Here is a 13,918-nt window from a genome sequence, read left to right as displayed (position 1 = left end):
CTGAACTCCAGAGGTGAGGTGAGAATGAGAGTAACTGCCCTTGACAGCAAGGGGCATTTGACCGAGTGTGGGATCAAGGATCTCTGGTAAAACTAATCAGTGGTCATCAAGGGGAAAGGTCTCTGCTGGTTGGAGTCATACCTAGCATAAAAGGAAGATGGTTGTGGAGGTTAGAAGTCAGTCATCTGTCCCAGGACATCACTGCAGGAGTTGAAAAGACTCATATCAATCCATACCAGGCCAGCCAAATATTCTACCTGGTTAAGAAATATAAACTTACCTTGAGAGATTGGGAACTCCAATACCTGATGTCCCTCGGACTTTCTGCACATGCGCAGATCTGGAGCAGGTTGCACATGCGCTGTTTGACATCTTTTACGTTCATTGAGCCCAGAGAAAAACTAAGAATTGCGTGATCAGGTGGAGAGCACCGTAGTAAGTGTCCCAGTGACACAGACCAGGGAGGAAACAGGAAGAGGTCCCAAGAAGTTGTCCCAGAGAAAGGGATATGAGACAGGGCACAGAAACAAATCCCAGTTGAGTTTTAAAAAATTTAAAATAATCTCCAATGGTGGCGTCACGGTGGCACAGTGGTTAGCATTGCTGCCTCATGGCGCAGAGGTCCCAGGTTTGTTCCCGGCTCTGGGTCACTGTCCGTGTGGAATTTGCACATTCTCCCCGTGTTTGTGTGGATTTCGCCCTCGCAACCCAAAGATGTGCAGTCTAGGTGGATTGGCCATGCTAAATTGCCCCATAATATATATAATATATATATATATATATATATATGTATATGTATAAAAAAATAATCTCCAATTAAAAGAGCTGCGGGGAGTAGACCAAGTGAAATGGGTGTGTGATAAGACCTATGTGTCAAGAGGGCTCAAGATAAGCCCAGAAGATCCGAGAAGACAGCCAAAGGTCGATGACTTTGTTTTGCAGGCTGCAGGGGTTAGGTGCCCTTTTGGAGCAGTGGTATTCTGCTTGGCACAGCCAAAGAGCTGAAATTGTGCCTGTAAGGTGATGCATGAGTGGAGTGTACTCGGCGAACGGAATCTCAGAAGGACAGATTGAAACCCTGCGAGGTGGGCCATTGTTGAAGCCGTCCGAGCTGGAACGACATTTGGAAAGAATTCTAAGGTATGGGCTGGGATTCTCCGACCCTGCACCGGGTGGCCTGGCCTGTGATCGGGACCTACCAATCGGCGGGTGGGCTGGTTTTGTGGGGGCCTACATTACTCCGCGCCGGTCCCCTGTAGGGCTCTAACATATTGTCCGGGGGCCGGCGCAGAGAAGGGAACCCCCGCGCATGCGCGGAAATACGCCGGCCTTTCCGTGCATGCGCAAACTCGCACGGGCCATTCACCGCTGGCTGGAGCTGTGGGAACCAATCTGGCGCCAACTTAGCCCCCGAGAAAGGGGAGAATTCCTCACTTTCGGGGTCTGTTGACGCCGGAGTGATTGGCGCCGGTTTATTGGAGAATCCCACACACAATCTTTGAAAGAGGAGATTGGAAATCTTCGTGAGAAAGGTAAAGTTGTTGTGAGATTGGTTGACTCACAATTTAACAGACATCTGGATGGGTTGTTGGTAAATCTATGGAATCGGATTTTGTCGCATTTGTTCTGTCACATGATGTGTACAACTACAGTTCACCTGTTAATTCTGTCAAATTACTGGAGTAAAAGGAGGCTTCAAGAATTGAGTAAAATCAAAATTAAAAGTAAAATTTGGATTAAAAAATAAAGAATTAGATAAAAGGGAAACGGTGAGTATGAAGGGGTGTTTTTGATATGCGAATTAGCATAGCAGGAAAACAAGTGTTTACCTAAGTGACTGAAGAGTGAATAGTGATGTATAGAAATAGATGTTAGAACTGTAGAAGAGGTAAGTTCAAAGTGGAGAGATAAGAATATAATTTACATCTATATGCTAAAAGCCTGGTCCAAGATGTTATTAAGATAGCATATCAAAAGGAAGAAACAATATATCCATAGCAGTTAGAGAAGTTTGGAGAAGAGAGAGAAACAGCGAGCAAACAGGACTCTCTCAAAAAGCAGACCTCTAGTCTGAAAGCTGTTGGTTTTTAGATACCTCACAGAACAACTACACTGAATTGGGGGAAGACTCTCCGATATCTAGAAGATAATTTATAGGTGGTGACCATATGCTGGAATTAGCTCATAGAGTTATATAATATTGGATGTCACGGTAACAGTGGTTAGCACTGTTGTTTCACAGCACCAGGGACTCGGGTACGATTCCCAGCTTGGTCCACTGTTGGTGCAGATTCTGCATGTTCTCACCATGTCTGCGTGGTTTTCCTCCGTTCACACCGGTTTCCTCCCACAAGTCCCGAAAGACGTGCTTGTTAGGTGAATTGGACATTCTGAATTCTCCCTCAGTGTAAACGAACAGGCGCAGGAGTGTGGCAACTAGGGAATTTTCACAGTAACTTCAAAGCATTGTTGATATAAGCCTACTTGTGACACTTATTATTATTGTTATGTTGTTTGGGAAAGGGGCATTTCTCAGAAGATAGCTGGGAACAAGGGCTAGGTTCATGAGATGGTGTGTTAATAGACATTATTGTAGTTAAGTGTATTGTTATAGGGTATTGTAGTCTTTCTTGTGTGTTTCTTTTAAGTTAATAAATTGCCCTTTGTGTCCAAAATAAACATAAGGTGGGGTTACTGGGTTATAGGGATAGGGTGGAAGTGTGGGCTTAAGTAGGGTGCTCTTTCCAAGGGCCGGTGCAGACTTGATGGGCGGAATGGCCTCCTTCTGCACTGTAAATTCTATGATTCTACTGGGAGGCGCTTACTACCAATCTTTCAGAATGGGTGATAATTTGTCCATCAAGCTTTTTTTTTTAAATTTAGAGTACCCAATTCATTTTTTTCAATTAAGAGGCAATTTATCGTGGCCAATCCACCTAGCTTGCACATTTTTGGGTTGTGGGGGCAAAACCCACGCAAACACGGGGAGAATATGCAAACTCCACATGGACAGTGACCCAAAGCCGGGATCGTACCTGGGACCTCGGCGCCGTGAGGCCACAGTGCTCACCCACTGCACCACAGTGCTGCCCTTTGTCCATCAAGCTTTGGGATTCATGCTTTATTAATGAGCAAGAGCAGCAGAGAAGGAAAGAAAAGGGAGCAAATCTTATACACCAGATCCCATTACCTCATTGAATATCCTGCCCCATGCCCAAATATCTGCAGAGAGAGAATCAGGCTGTTTAGTCATATGAAAGCTCTTGGTAGAAACCTGTACCTCTGATTATATACCACCCTTGAAACATGAGACAGCGACCACCGACTATGTCTACTCAATCAATAAACAAGAATCAGGCCACAAAATAATAGAAATCAAGATATAATGTGGGAGAAATTTACATTGATTCCCAAGAACATGCAGTACTGTAGGCATAGTCTCCATTGTTGTGAACAAATGTTTCCCCAATAATCTTACAAAGCAGTCTATGAAAATTCAGCAGATTAAAACAATAATGGGTGACATTTGCTTCTTCTTAGTGCATCCAAATCCATTATGCTTTGAAATAGCATGATTACCAGATAAATAAGACCTGTGTTTATGATAATCAGAGAAATTCCCAGATCATAAGTGAATGCCAATTTTCCTTCATAAATAATATTTCCCTAAAAAGTCATGAAACATAACAACAAAATTGACTAATTTAAATGATCTGATCATTGACATTTAAATCATAAACACTTCCTCAACTGTTTTATACAAATTGTTTAATTCAAACCACTAGATAATTCCTTTACACCAAAATTGACTAACAGGAGTGGACTGTACAGCAATCGGTAACTCAGAAATATCTTGAAGCACTTCATACTTTTTTTTAAGTGAAATTAAATCTCTCTCTGATAGATTGTTGTTTCTTTGGATAATCCACAATATCAGAAGTAAAGTTTTCTAAACGGTATTTATCTATAATTGATAAACATATAATGTAGCATTTTCTTACTTGTCTTGTTGCAAGTAATTTATCTCTGTATCTCTTTGTCCAAGTTCTATTTGTAGTTTCTCCACTGTCTGTTGGAGTTTTGCATGGGATGCTAATACATTCTCTCGGGTCACTGCAATTTGGTTATTATCTTGCTTAGAACCTGTCACATTTTGCTGAAGATTTGCAATCTGGAAAGTAAATTAGTATTCCAGTCAGTTCAGGCATCGAGTTATGAGTTATTAAAGGACAACTATTTCTTGGTGGTAGTGGTTTGGGCTCTTACCTCAGAAAACTTTAAGCCTAAGTGCCAATCTTCATAGTTAAATCTTGATTTTTAACTTATAGTGCCATTTACATGTATCTTCACTTGTAAATCAACAAGTATGGGAAAGATAGCTATCACTGCCAAGTTTCTGGATTCCGCTTACCTTCCCAAACATTCAAGTTTATTCCTAATCAAACCGCAAATATATTAGCACAAGATGACAAATTGTTTTTGAAAACTTTGCAGGTTTTTCTGAATTCTTCAGCAATATCACAGTGGATATCATAGGCTGTGGGAAAATTATTGGTTCAGAAGATAATTGAATCAAATACCTTGGAAGTTGACTCCCTCCACTGAACCTCCAAAGTTATGGCGTGGGATTCTCCCAGCCCTGGGTCAGGCCGGAGAATCCCCGTGACCGGGCCACGCCGCCCCGAGTCGGTGTGGTTGGCACGGCGCCAGTCGCGGGCCGCTCAACGCACCCTCCCCGAGATTCTCCAGCCCGGATGGGCCCAGCAGACGTGATTAAAAAAAACGAATCCTAAACTGTTCTGAGCCGGCCTCGGCGTTGAAGGGTCGGGTGGCGGCCTGTGGTGGTGGGGGGTGGGGGGGGGGGGGGGGGGGGAGCCTCCGACGTGGCTTCGTCCCCGCGATCAGGGCCCACTGATTGGCGGGCTGGCCTCTCTAGATGGTGGCCTCCTTTCCTACGCGCCGGCCCCTGTAGCCCTGCGCCATGTTGCGTCAGGGCAGGCGCGTTGAAGGAGGCCACTGCGCATGCGCACATTGGCACTGGCGCTACTGCGCATGTGCGAGTTGGCACCGGCGCCACTGCGCATGCTCATATCTCACGCGCATAGTCCGCCCCATGATCGGCAGCTGGAGCAGCGCAAACTGCTCCAGCGCCGTGCTGGCCCCCTGTAGTGGCCAGAATTAGTCCTGGCAGTGACCCGTTCATGCCGTCGTAAAACGCAACGGCGTTTACGACGGCGTACACTCTGCTGCGGGATTAGAGAATCCCGCCCATGGCGGAGAAGGGTTTGGTATGTTTCGGCGTGGCCGCTTCGGCGTGGCCAGTTCAGCGTAGCCGATTCGACGGAGGAATTTTTCCGCAGAGGGACGTTTCGGCGTCAAATTAATTATAGTCGCAAAATGTTTGTGCAGCCCATTTCTTGTATCTTTTCCTTCCAGCCGCCTCAGATATCGTGTTTGTGCACCAAACCGGGTCTCTTAAAGAAAGGCACCAACATTAAACCAGTTCGCCAGTGATCTACACTGCTGTCTGACTTTACACAGCCGGTGTTACTGAAGATATCGTGTTTGTGCACCAAGCCGGGTCTCTTAAAGAAAGCCGGTGTTACTGAAAGTATTGAAGCAGCTGCCCAGTGATCTACACTGCTGTCTGACTTAACACATTGTAGATCACTGGCGAACTGGTTTAATGTTGGTGCCTTTCTTTAAGAGACCCGGCTTGGTGCACAAACACGATATCTTCAGTAACACCGGCTGTGTAAAGTCACAATGTCTTCAGTAACACCGGCTGTGTAAAGTCAGACCCGGTTTGGTGCACAAACACGATATCTTCAGTAACACCGGCTGTGTAAAGTCACAATATCTTCAGTAACACCGGCTGTGTAAAGTCAGACCCGGTTTGGTGCACAAACACAATATTTGAGGCGGCTGGAAGGAAATGGTACAAGAAATGGGCTGCACAAACATTTTGCGACTATAACTAATTTGACGTCCCTCCGCCGAAAAACTCCTCCGCCGAATCGGCCACGCCGAAACATCCCATTCCAATCGGCTACGCCGAACTGGCCCCACCGAACTGGCCACGCCGAAACGTCCCATCCCCGGTGGAGAAATGGGATCAGCTCTGAGCGGATATCAGGTTTCATAACTGAGAGGCAGGCAAAAATATCATCTTGGAATGCTTGGAGGTTTCGATCGATGAATCTACATGCCCACTTCTTTCTTGATACATTTCAGATTTCTTAAATTAACACTGTTGAATTCACAAAATGAATTCCGGATCCATCTGGACAAATACCTGACCATGTTATTTATTTCATAAACCACTAAAGTACCAGAATTAATTACTCACTGTTGTTTTCACCTGATAGATTTCTCTCTCTTCCATCACCTCTATACATTCTTTTAGCTTCTGGATGTCTTGAAGTGCTTCATCACGAGCTTTTATTACTATTGCAAAATCTTCCTCTTTTTGTTTCAATACTAACTGTGCCTGCTCAGAACAAAAGTCAACATATCAGTTGGATAAAACGGATAAATACCTTTCTACTCATTTGTAGATTCTGTGTACAATCTTCAGCCTCCTCCTGTGATCAGATACCACCCCTCCCTTCCATTCACCCCCGTGACTTCCCCTCTCACCCTTCTGATCACACTCATCATAGCATCCCTATAGTGCAGAAGGAGGCCATTCGGCCCATCGTGTTGACATCGACCCTCGGAAGAAGCATCCCACATCTGCCCAATCCTCCGCCTTATCGCCTTATCCCCATAGCCCCGTCTAACATTTGGACACTTAGGGGCAATTTAGCATGGCCAATCCACCTAACCTGCACATCTTTGGACTGTGGGAGAAAATTGGAGCACCCAGAAGAAACCCATGCAGACACAGGGAGAAGGTGCAATCTCCACACAGATAGTCACCCACGGTTGGAATTGAACCTGTGAGGCAGCAGTGCTAACCAATGTGCCGCTATGAGGTCTGAAATTCGACCCTTGACTTTTCTGAATTCCCCCAACTCTTCTGATTTACTCCACAAGACTTTTAATCTCTCTCTTCGTCTGACTTCCGATCTCGTCTCCACATTCTGTTTTTGCCCAAAGCCTAACTCCTTGCACCCCCCCACACCCGTTTCAATCTTTTGCTCCCTTATTTCCACTCCGTAACTGCAACCCTGAAGGCCTACTCACCTGGCAGTCAGCTCGCTGCATCCAGGAAACTTAGATAAAATATGCTAATCAAGTCACGAAGTTCAATTCAGCAGACACTAAAATCAATTTTTGGGGATTTTCCAACTCAAAGTAGCCCCTCCAAGATAATATCCAGCCCATTAATGTACGAAAAAGGGCTGGATGCTACATGTATTAATCATACTTCAACAATGAAAATAAAGAACATCAGAACATAAGAAGTAGGAACAAGAGCAGACCATATAGCCCCCTTGAACTTGCTCCACTAATCATCACGATCTTGGATTTAAATCCATTTTTCTGCCTGTTTCTCAAATCAAGATTCTTTCAGACACTAAAAATCTATCTCTATCAAGCTTAAATATATCATCCAATGCCTTCTGTGACAGAGAATTCCAAAGATTCACAATCCTATGACTGAAGAAATGTATCCTGTGACTGTGCCTCCATATTCTGAATTCTCCAGCCAGAGAAAACGTCCCCTCAGTGTCTGCACGTTCAAGCCTCTTCAGAATCTGGTATGTTTCAATGAGTTTACCTCACATTTTACTAAATTCCAGAGAGTATAAGCCCAATTTACTCAGTCTCATCAATGGACAACACTCTCTTCCCAGAAATCCATCTACCGTATATACTCGCGTAACATGCGACCTTTGAAGACCTAAATTTTGACCTGAATTTGGGGGGGGTCGCATGATACGCGAGATACAAAATTTCGGGTGTGAAGTACTGGTCAAGATTAGGCTGTTAGGCTGTTAAGCAGACCGTATCCATTAACGGAAAGTCAAATGGACATTATTATGGACAAAATGAAATATAAAACAGGAATACATATGTAGGTTAATTAACAAACTTTAATAAAACTTTAAGAAAAAAACTATTAAAACAAACTTTTGCAGGTTAACTAAAATCCGTCAAATTCGCTTTCATTGCTATCAGTGTCATCATCAAATAAAGCTTGGAATTCTTCTTCATCGAGGCAGTCGTCATACTGATCATCTTCCAGGTCTTCAATATTTTCATCCTCTTCTCCTGCATCTTCGAATATAGCATCATCTTCACTTCCATCCAAAGCATTTGCTATTCCACATTTTTTAAATGCTTGAACAATCAAATCTGCATCTATCTCAGCCCATGCTTCTTTTACCCACAAACACAGTAGAGGCAAATCCGGAGCCTTCATATTCCCTCCCTTCATAAATGATTTATCTCCTTCCATCATCCAGTCATTCCATTTCTTTCTTATATTGTCTTTAAATGGCTCATTAATGGATGTCAAGTGGCTGAACGACGCTAGTCAAGCCAGCTGGAACGATTGCTATATCGGTGTTTGATTCGCGAACACCGTAAAGCTTCTCGTAAAGCATAAAGTCTAATTTTAGATCGAGTTATAATATAACCATTTTCCCGATTTTCGGACACCCACTTTGAGACGTTATCTTCTAATTGCGGCCAATGACATTTCGACCCGCGATTAGCGCATTTATAGGAAGGACTTTCCATCAATTTCTCTTTCTGTTTTCTCCAGTTGCGGACACAGCTTTCTCCGACACCAAACAGCTTTAACGTTGTTGCTGTGTTCCGCTTCGGCAACGACTTGCAGCTTCAATTTGGCAGTATATTTCTTGGCAGATCTTTTCTCCATAGTGGCTAATGGTAGAATGTATTCGACCGTTATGTGTTACGCGTTAGTTAACTGCTTATTACCGTGATTAGAAACCGCAAAACAGCTGGTTGTTTACGGCGGTTGTTAACGGCATAATTTGGTATCTCATTTGGTGTCTCAAAAAAGTGACTCGCATGATACATGAGGTATAGCATAAAATCATGTTTTGGGGTCTAAAATTTAGGGGTCGCATGATACGCGAGATCGCATGATACGCGAGTATATATGGTAGTTACCCTTTGCTGCACCACCTCCTATGCAAATAAATCTTTCCTTAAATATGGAGACCAAAATTGAGCACTGTGCTCCAGGTGTGGTCTCACCAAAGCCATGTATAATTGTGACAAGAGCTCTAACTTTTTGTACTCCCTTTGTTTGCAATGAAGGCCAACATATTATTCATCTTCCCAATTGCTTCTTATACCTGCACGCTAAATGTCCTTGTATGAGTACTGTACACTCAAATCCTTTTGAATGTCAACATTTACACTGAAATCACCAGCAGGGGCATGGGAGAATTCCATCTTTTGTGTCCTCTTCACAGTTTATATTCTCACCAGCTTTGTGTTGTCCGCAAACTTAGAGACATTACTCTTGATCTCTTTGTTTAACTGAGACCTTGTCAGAAAGTCTTTCTACAGTCTACACAGACCACATTAAATGCACTACCCTCATCAGCTTTCCTTGTTACCTCCTCAAAATGTGTAATCAAGTTAGTCAGTCTTCTCTTAGCAAAATCCAAACTAACCATCTTGATTACCATAATTTTCTAAATGACAATTTATGCTGAATTCCACCCCCCACCGGCTTGCCACATGCTGTGGCAGCGGAGACGGCCCACCATTGGTCACCAACACGGTATCCCATTGTTTGCATTCTCCGCCAGCAGGGAACCCACAGCAGGGGGTTGCCGTCAGTAGGACCAGCCGGAAACTCCCACCCACTAGCTCTAAATATTTTCTAATAATTTAGCCCATCATCAAGGTTAGGTTGTCTCGCCTATAATTTCCAAATACTGGCCCAGACTTGGGGAAACTGGTAGTTCACTGTCATTATTCCTTTGAGATAGAGTGCAACCTTTGGAACCTGCACATGCAATTAATCTTTAAGTCTGGATATCTGGAACTGCGGCCAGTGATTCTACATTTCTCCATAAGATACGCTGTTTTACTACCTGAAGAGCGCAATCAATTAGAAATCACAGAATGGAGGAGAATCTTGCCCTTTCATGCTGTTAGTCTCACTGTAGTCATAAAACAAAGTTGAAAATAATTATAGTGAATGAGGTGTTGAATGGGATTCTTAACAGTATACCCAGTTCATCGTTACATTGGAAAACCTTTCTGATCCTAAAGAATTAAAATTATGTCTGTGGAATGTAAATTTCTCCATTGTGATTTTAAAAAATCCACTAACATTTATATTTTCTAAAAGTTTTAAATAATATTTCAGTTCCTGTCTTAATTCCACGGGCTGGATTTAATGCACCCCTGGTAGTGGACTTGAAGGTGAGGGGGAGGTGGGACATGTTACATCCAACAATTGGCCTGCTTGCTGCCAGCCAGCCTGCCTGCCCCTGCCTCAGTGGCAGGGGTAGCGATGGGTTGTCTCCTTAGTTGGCCAATTGAGGCCTTGAAGTGGGAAATCAATTCTGACTTAAGATGTTCATCCCGTCACTGGCATTCAACTGGGCCAAGCCAAGCAGCCATCCGTGTGGGCTGCTGGTTGGGGAGGCACCAACAGTGCTGAGTTGCCACCTAATCTAAAAAAGATGGGGGACAAGAAAATATCATGGACTCATTTCTCAGATGAACAGAAGATATACGTATGAGTAGTTAATCTGCCATTCTCTCTCAGGATGACAGTATTTGTGCCACTGCCACTCAGCCAGTACATGGACTGCTACCTCCCATGCTGCGGTGGTGCCATATGAGCCTGGGCCTTCTAGACCTAGAGCTGCTTGATATCATCATGCAAGGCCGCCTGCAGACACCAACACTGAAAATCAGCAACTTACCCTACACATGCTACAGCCACTGCATAGAAACAATATACCAGGGGTAGGGAAATAGTTAAAATCTAAATTTGCAATTTTTAAAATTATTGTGTCTGTGGGAAAATAGACTGTGGGAACACATCAGTTTTACAGAACCCAGACTGAAGGTGTGACAATGTAACAAAGTGAGTACAGCCAGTAAGTTAGATACCAATGTGAGTGACGGTAAAGACCACTATTCAGAAGTCACTATTCACAACTTAATAGGGGGAAAAGAGGAGGGCGGTATCAAACCACACAGGTATAAAGTTACTGGCACACTTGTTGCCCATTCCTCTTCGACTTTGTTCTCTTTCCATTGTTTTCTTCTTTATGCCGCCCTGGGCTTTTGTTTCTTTTGTTTTGTAGGTTTTGAAATGTACTAACTAAATTTTTGTAATAAAACTCAATCTCGCACTACCACCGGACTCTCATCTCGTCTTTGAAAAATAAGAGATCCGACAATTTGGCGCTGCAAGAAGGGTCGCTAAGCGTAAAAAGGAACCAAAGATCCGGACATCGGGTCTATTCCTGGAGGTAAGGACGCCTCTCTATTAAAGAAAAAAGTCCCCGGCCTTGTTTCGACTCGGCAACCCTCATACGCAACCTCAAATGTCTCCAGTATGGTAGTTGGCCAGGTCTCTAACATCTGGATTTTGGCGGTAGACAGGGTAGATATACTGGCCTGTCTGAAAGAAGCATCACGGCTTGAATCTAAACATAGATACTAGGGCAGAGGAAGAGAACAAACAGTTGGCGACCACAGTCAAAAGCAGGCAAGCCCCGCCGGATATTTCCTTAGATGAGATCCATCAGCAATTAAAGGAGTATATAGAGCAATAGTCTGACTTATCCAAAACCTGTACAGAGATTGAGGAAAAGTATGGTGCCTCCAAAGGACAATGGTCCTTGGAAGATATTAAAAGAATCTGGGGAAAAACTGTCCGAATGGTAGAAAAAGAGCAAACCAAATGGTCCCTAGTCTTTATGGGCTAGGTGCGGCAGCGAAACTAAATTACGGGTCAATCCCAATATGATTGTGCACTGACTGCTGCGAAAGAACAGTTGAAGACAGTAAGCAAACAGTTAAAAAGGGAAAAACTTAAATCGGAAAAGGTAAAAGCCGAAGTAAAAGATCTTAATTGAGAAGTTAAGGAACTTAAGTCCGATATCAAGTCCAAAATTAAAAAGCTTAAAGGGCAATTTTGCGATGGACTAGAAGCCCTACCACCACCGAAAAGTCCAGGTACACTCTTCAGATCCAATTTGTATCCTTGCCTCGAAGAAATAGAACCGCAACAGCAAAAAGCACAGTTACGCGAGGCTGGTATAGAAACTGATTCGGAGTCCTCTTGCGACTCCAGTGGAGAAAGTCATCCGGAAGAGGTACGCTCCTCGGTGTGACTCACTTCTCGAAAAAAACGGGTTAAGATCATGACAGAAGAAACCATCGGCCCCGGGGGCACGAAAGCAATTGGAGCTACACCTAGAATTTTCAGCATATCCCTGCAGACCCGGAAAAAATTGATAAATGATCTAAAGAATTACCACATCACAAGAAAGGGGGGAGGAAAACTTGGGAACAGTTAAAAGGCATTTATAATCTCCACCCGTTGGATGGGGTACAGATCCTGACGGTAATGGTACTGAGACGAGACGGGAAGAGATTAAGTAAAGAGGTCCAAATCGCTCTTGGGGACAATGAGCAGCAATTAGCTGCAGGACGGGCTGCGATCCAGCGCTGGTTACTGACGTCCGCTCCAGCAAAAAAGGAGTGGGGAAAGATAGCAGCTTGCTAGCAAAAAGGGGCGGAGGAAGTTTAGAGTATGACGAGCGATTCCGATCTGTCTGGTTGGAACACGCTGAAATGCACGATCAGGGACACAAAGAAATGGACGATAACACATTCGGACCTATGCAAATTGCTTTTGTTGCTGGTTTAAAACCAGATTTGGCAAAAATGCTAAAGATTATTCTGCCCGGGTGGGAGATCAGAGAAATAACCGTTGCAGCATTAGTCAATCGGTGCAACCAGTTAGACCGGGATATGGCAGCTAAACCCCGAACCACGCAGGCAGGGGAGAAACCCAACGATTCTAGCAACCACAAGACCCAAGAAAAACGACAGTTACCACTGTGGGAAAGAAGGCCATTGGGTGAAACAGTGCAAGAGGACAGGCAGCGAGGCCATAAGAGCCTGACACCCAATCTAAACACACCATCTCGTGGTGAGGATGACCTGGTGCAGCGATTTAAGCAGCTTACACCACAGCAACAGAAGGAGTTGTTGGGAGTTGCAAAAAACTAGAAGAGCCCACCCTCGATCTCCCAGCACCGCTCCTGGCATTGATCCAACAGCTAGGAGATGGATTATATATCACTATGAGGGTGGGCGATCAAGATGTATACTGTCACCTGGATACAGGGGCTAAATTAACATGCTTGCCCCAAAGATACAAAAACTTTTTACCTCTGCCAAGATACAAGTTGCCCATGGGGCGGAGGGCCAATTCTTTGTCACCAGAAGAACTGAACTCGTACTCATTGGACTTGGCCCATCCAAATTAGCCACACCAATCTGGATGGACCCAGTGGGACAAGCCCTCTTGGGAATGGATGTACGAACACAATTGAATTCCTCGTTGCATTTTGAAGATGGCCTAGTCACATGGTCTATCGGAGCCTGCAGAAGGAGGAGTTGAATGATCACCTAATATGGGCCGACTCCACATGGAACCGGCATCATTTGCTGGGACTGCACCACCGTGAACCGTACAGTACTCCATCAGCCCAACTTCCATTGCTGGCATCTTGCCAGTCATCCAACAACTAGAGGCGCAAGGTGTCTTGGTAAAAAGACATAGTTGCTCGAATATCCGCGTATGGCCAGTACAGAAACCCAATGGAACATAGCATCCGACCGTCGATTACAAGAAGGCCAACCAGTGTATTAATCAAAGGGCACCTTTGGCAGCCGGCCCATCCACCATTTTTAAAGATCTAACACCAGAACATAAATGGTTCTCAAT

At 44.2% G+C, this 13,918-nt stretch overlaps 1 protein-coding gene across 13 annotated transcripts in view; it reads right to left on the bottom strand.

The window, feature by feature from the left end:
- Positions 1–13,918, bottom strand: part of LOC119976006 (coiled-coil domain-containing protein 150-like) — a 154,911-nt gene that overhangs the window by 56,090 nt on the left and 84,903 nt on the right. For 11 of the 13 annotated variants that reach the window (XR_005462849.1, XR_005462843.1, XR_005462844.1 and 8 more), the window contains 2 exons: positions 6,350–6,490; positions 4,002–4,171 (listed from right to left, as the gene is read on the bottom strand). Coding sequence is in view for 3 of the 13 variants with exons in the window: in XM_038816036.1 (XP_038671964.1) it covers positions 4,002–4,171; positions 6,350–6,490 (311 nt within the window). In the remaining 10 variants the exon portion in view is untranslated. The remainder of the gene's footprint in view (positions 1–4,001; positions 4,172–6,349; positions 6,491–13,918) is intronic. The other 2 variants (XR_005462845.1, XR_005462852.1) reach the window with 1 other exon arrangement.

The sequence above is a fragment of the Scyliorhinus canicula genome, chromosome 13 (assembly GCF_902713615.1).
Source record: "Scyliorhinus canicula chromosome 13, sScyCan1.1, whole genome shotgun sequence".
NCBI classification, from domain to species: domain Eukaryota; kingdom Metazoa; phylum Chordata; class Chondrichthyes; order Carcharhiniformes; family Scyliorhinidae; genus Scyliorhinus; species Scyliorhinus canicula.
This window is presented reverse-complemented; position numbering and strand designations above follow the sequence as displayed.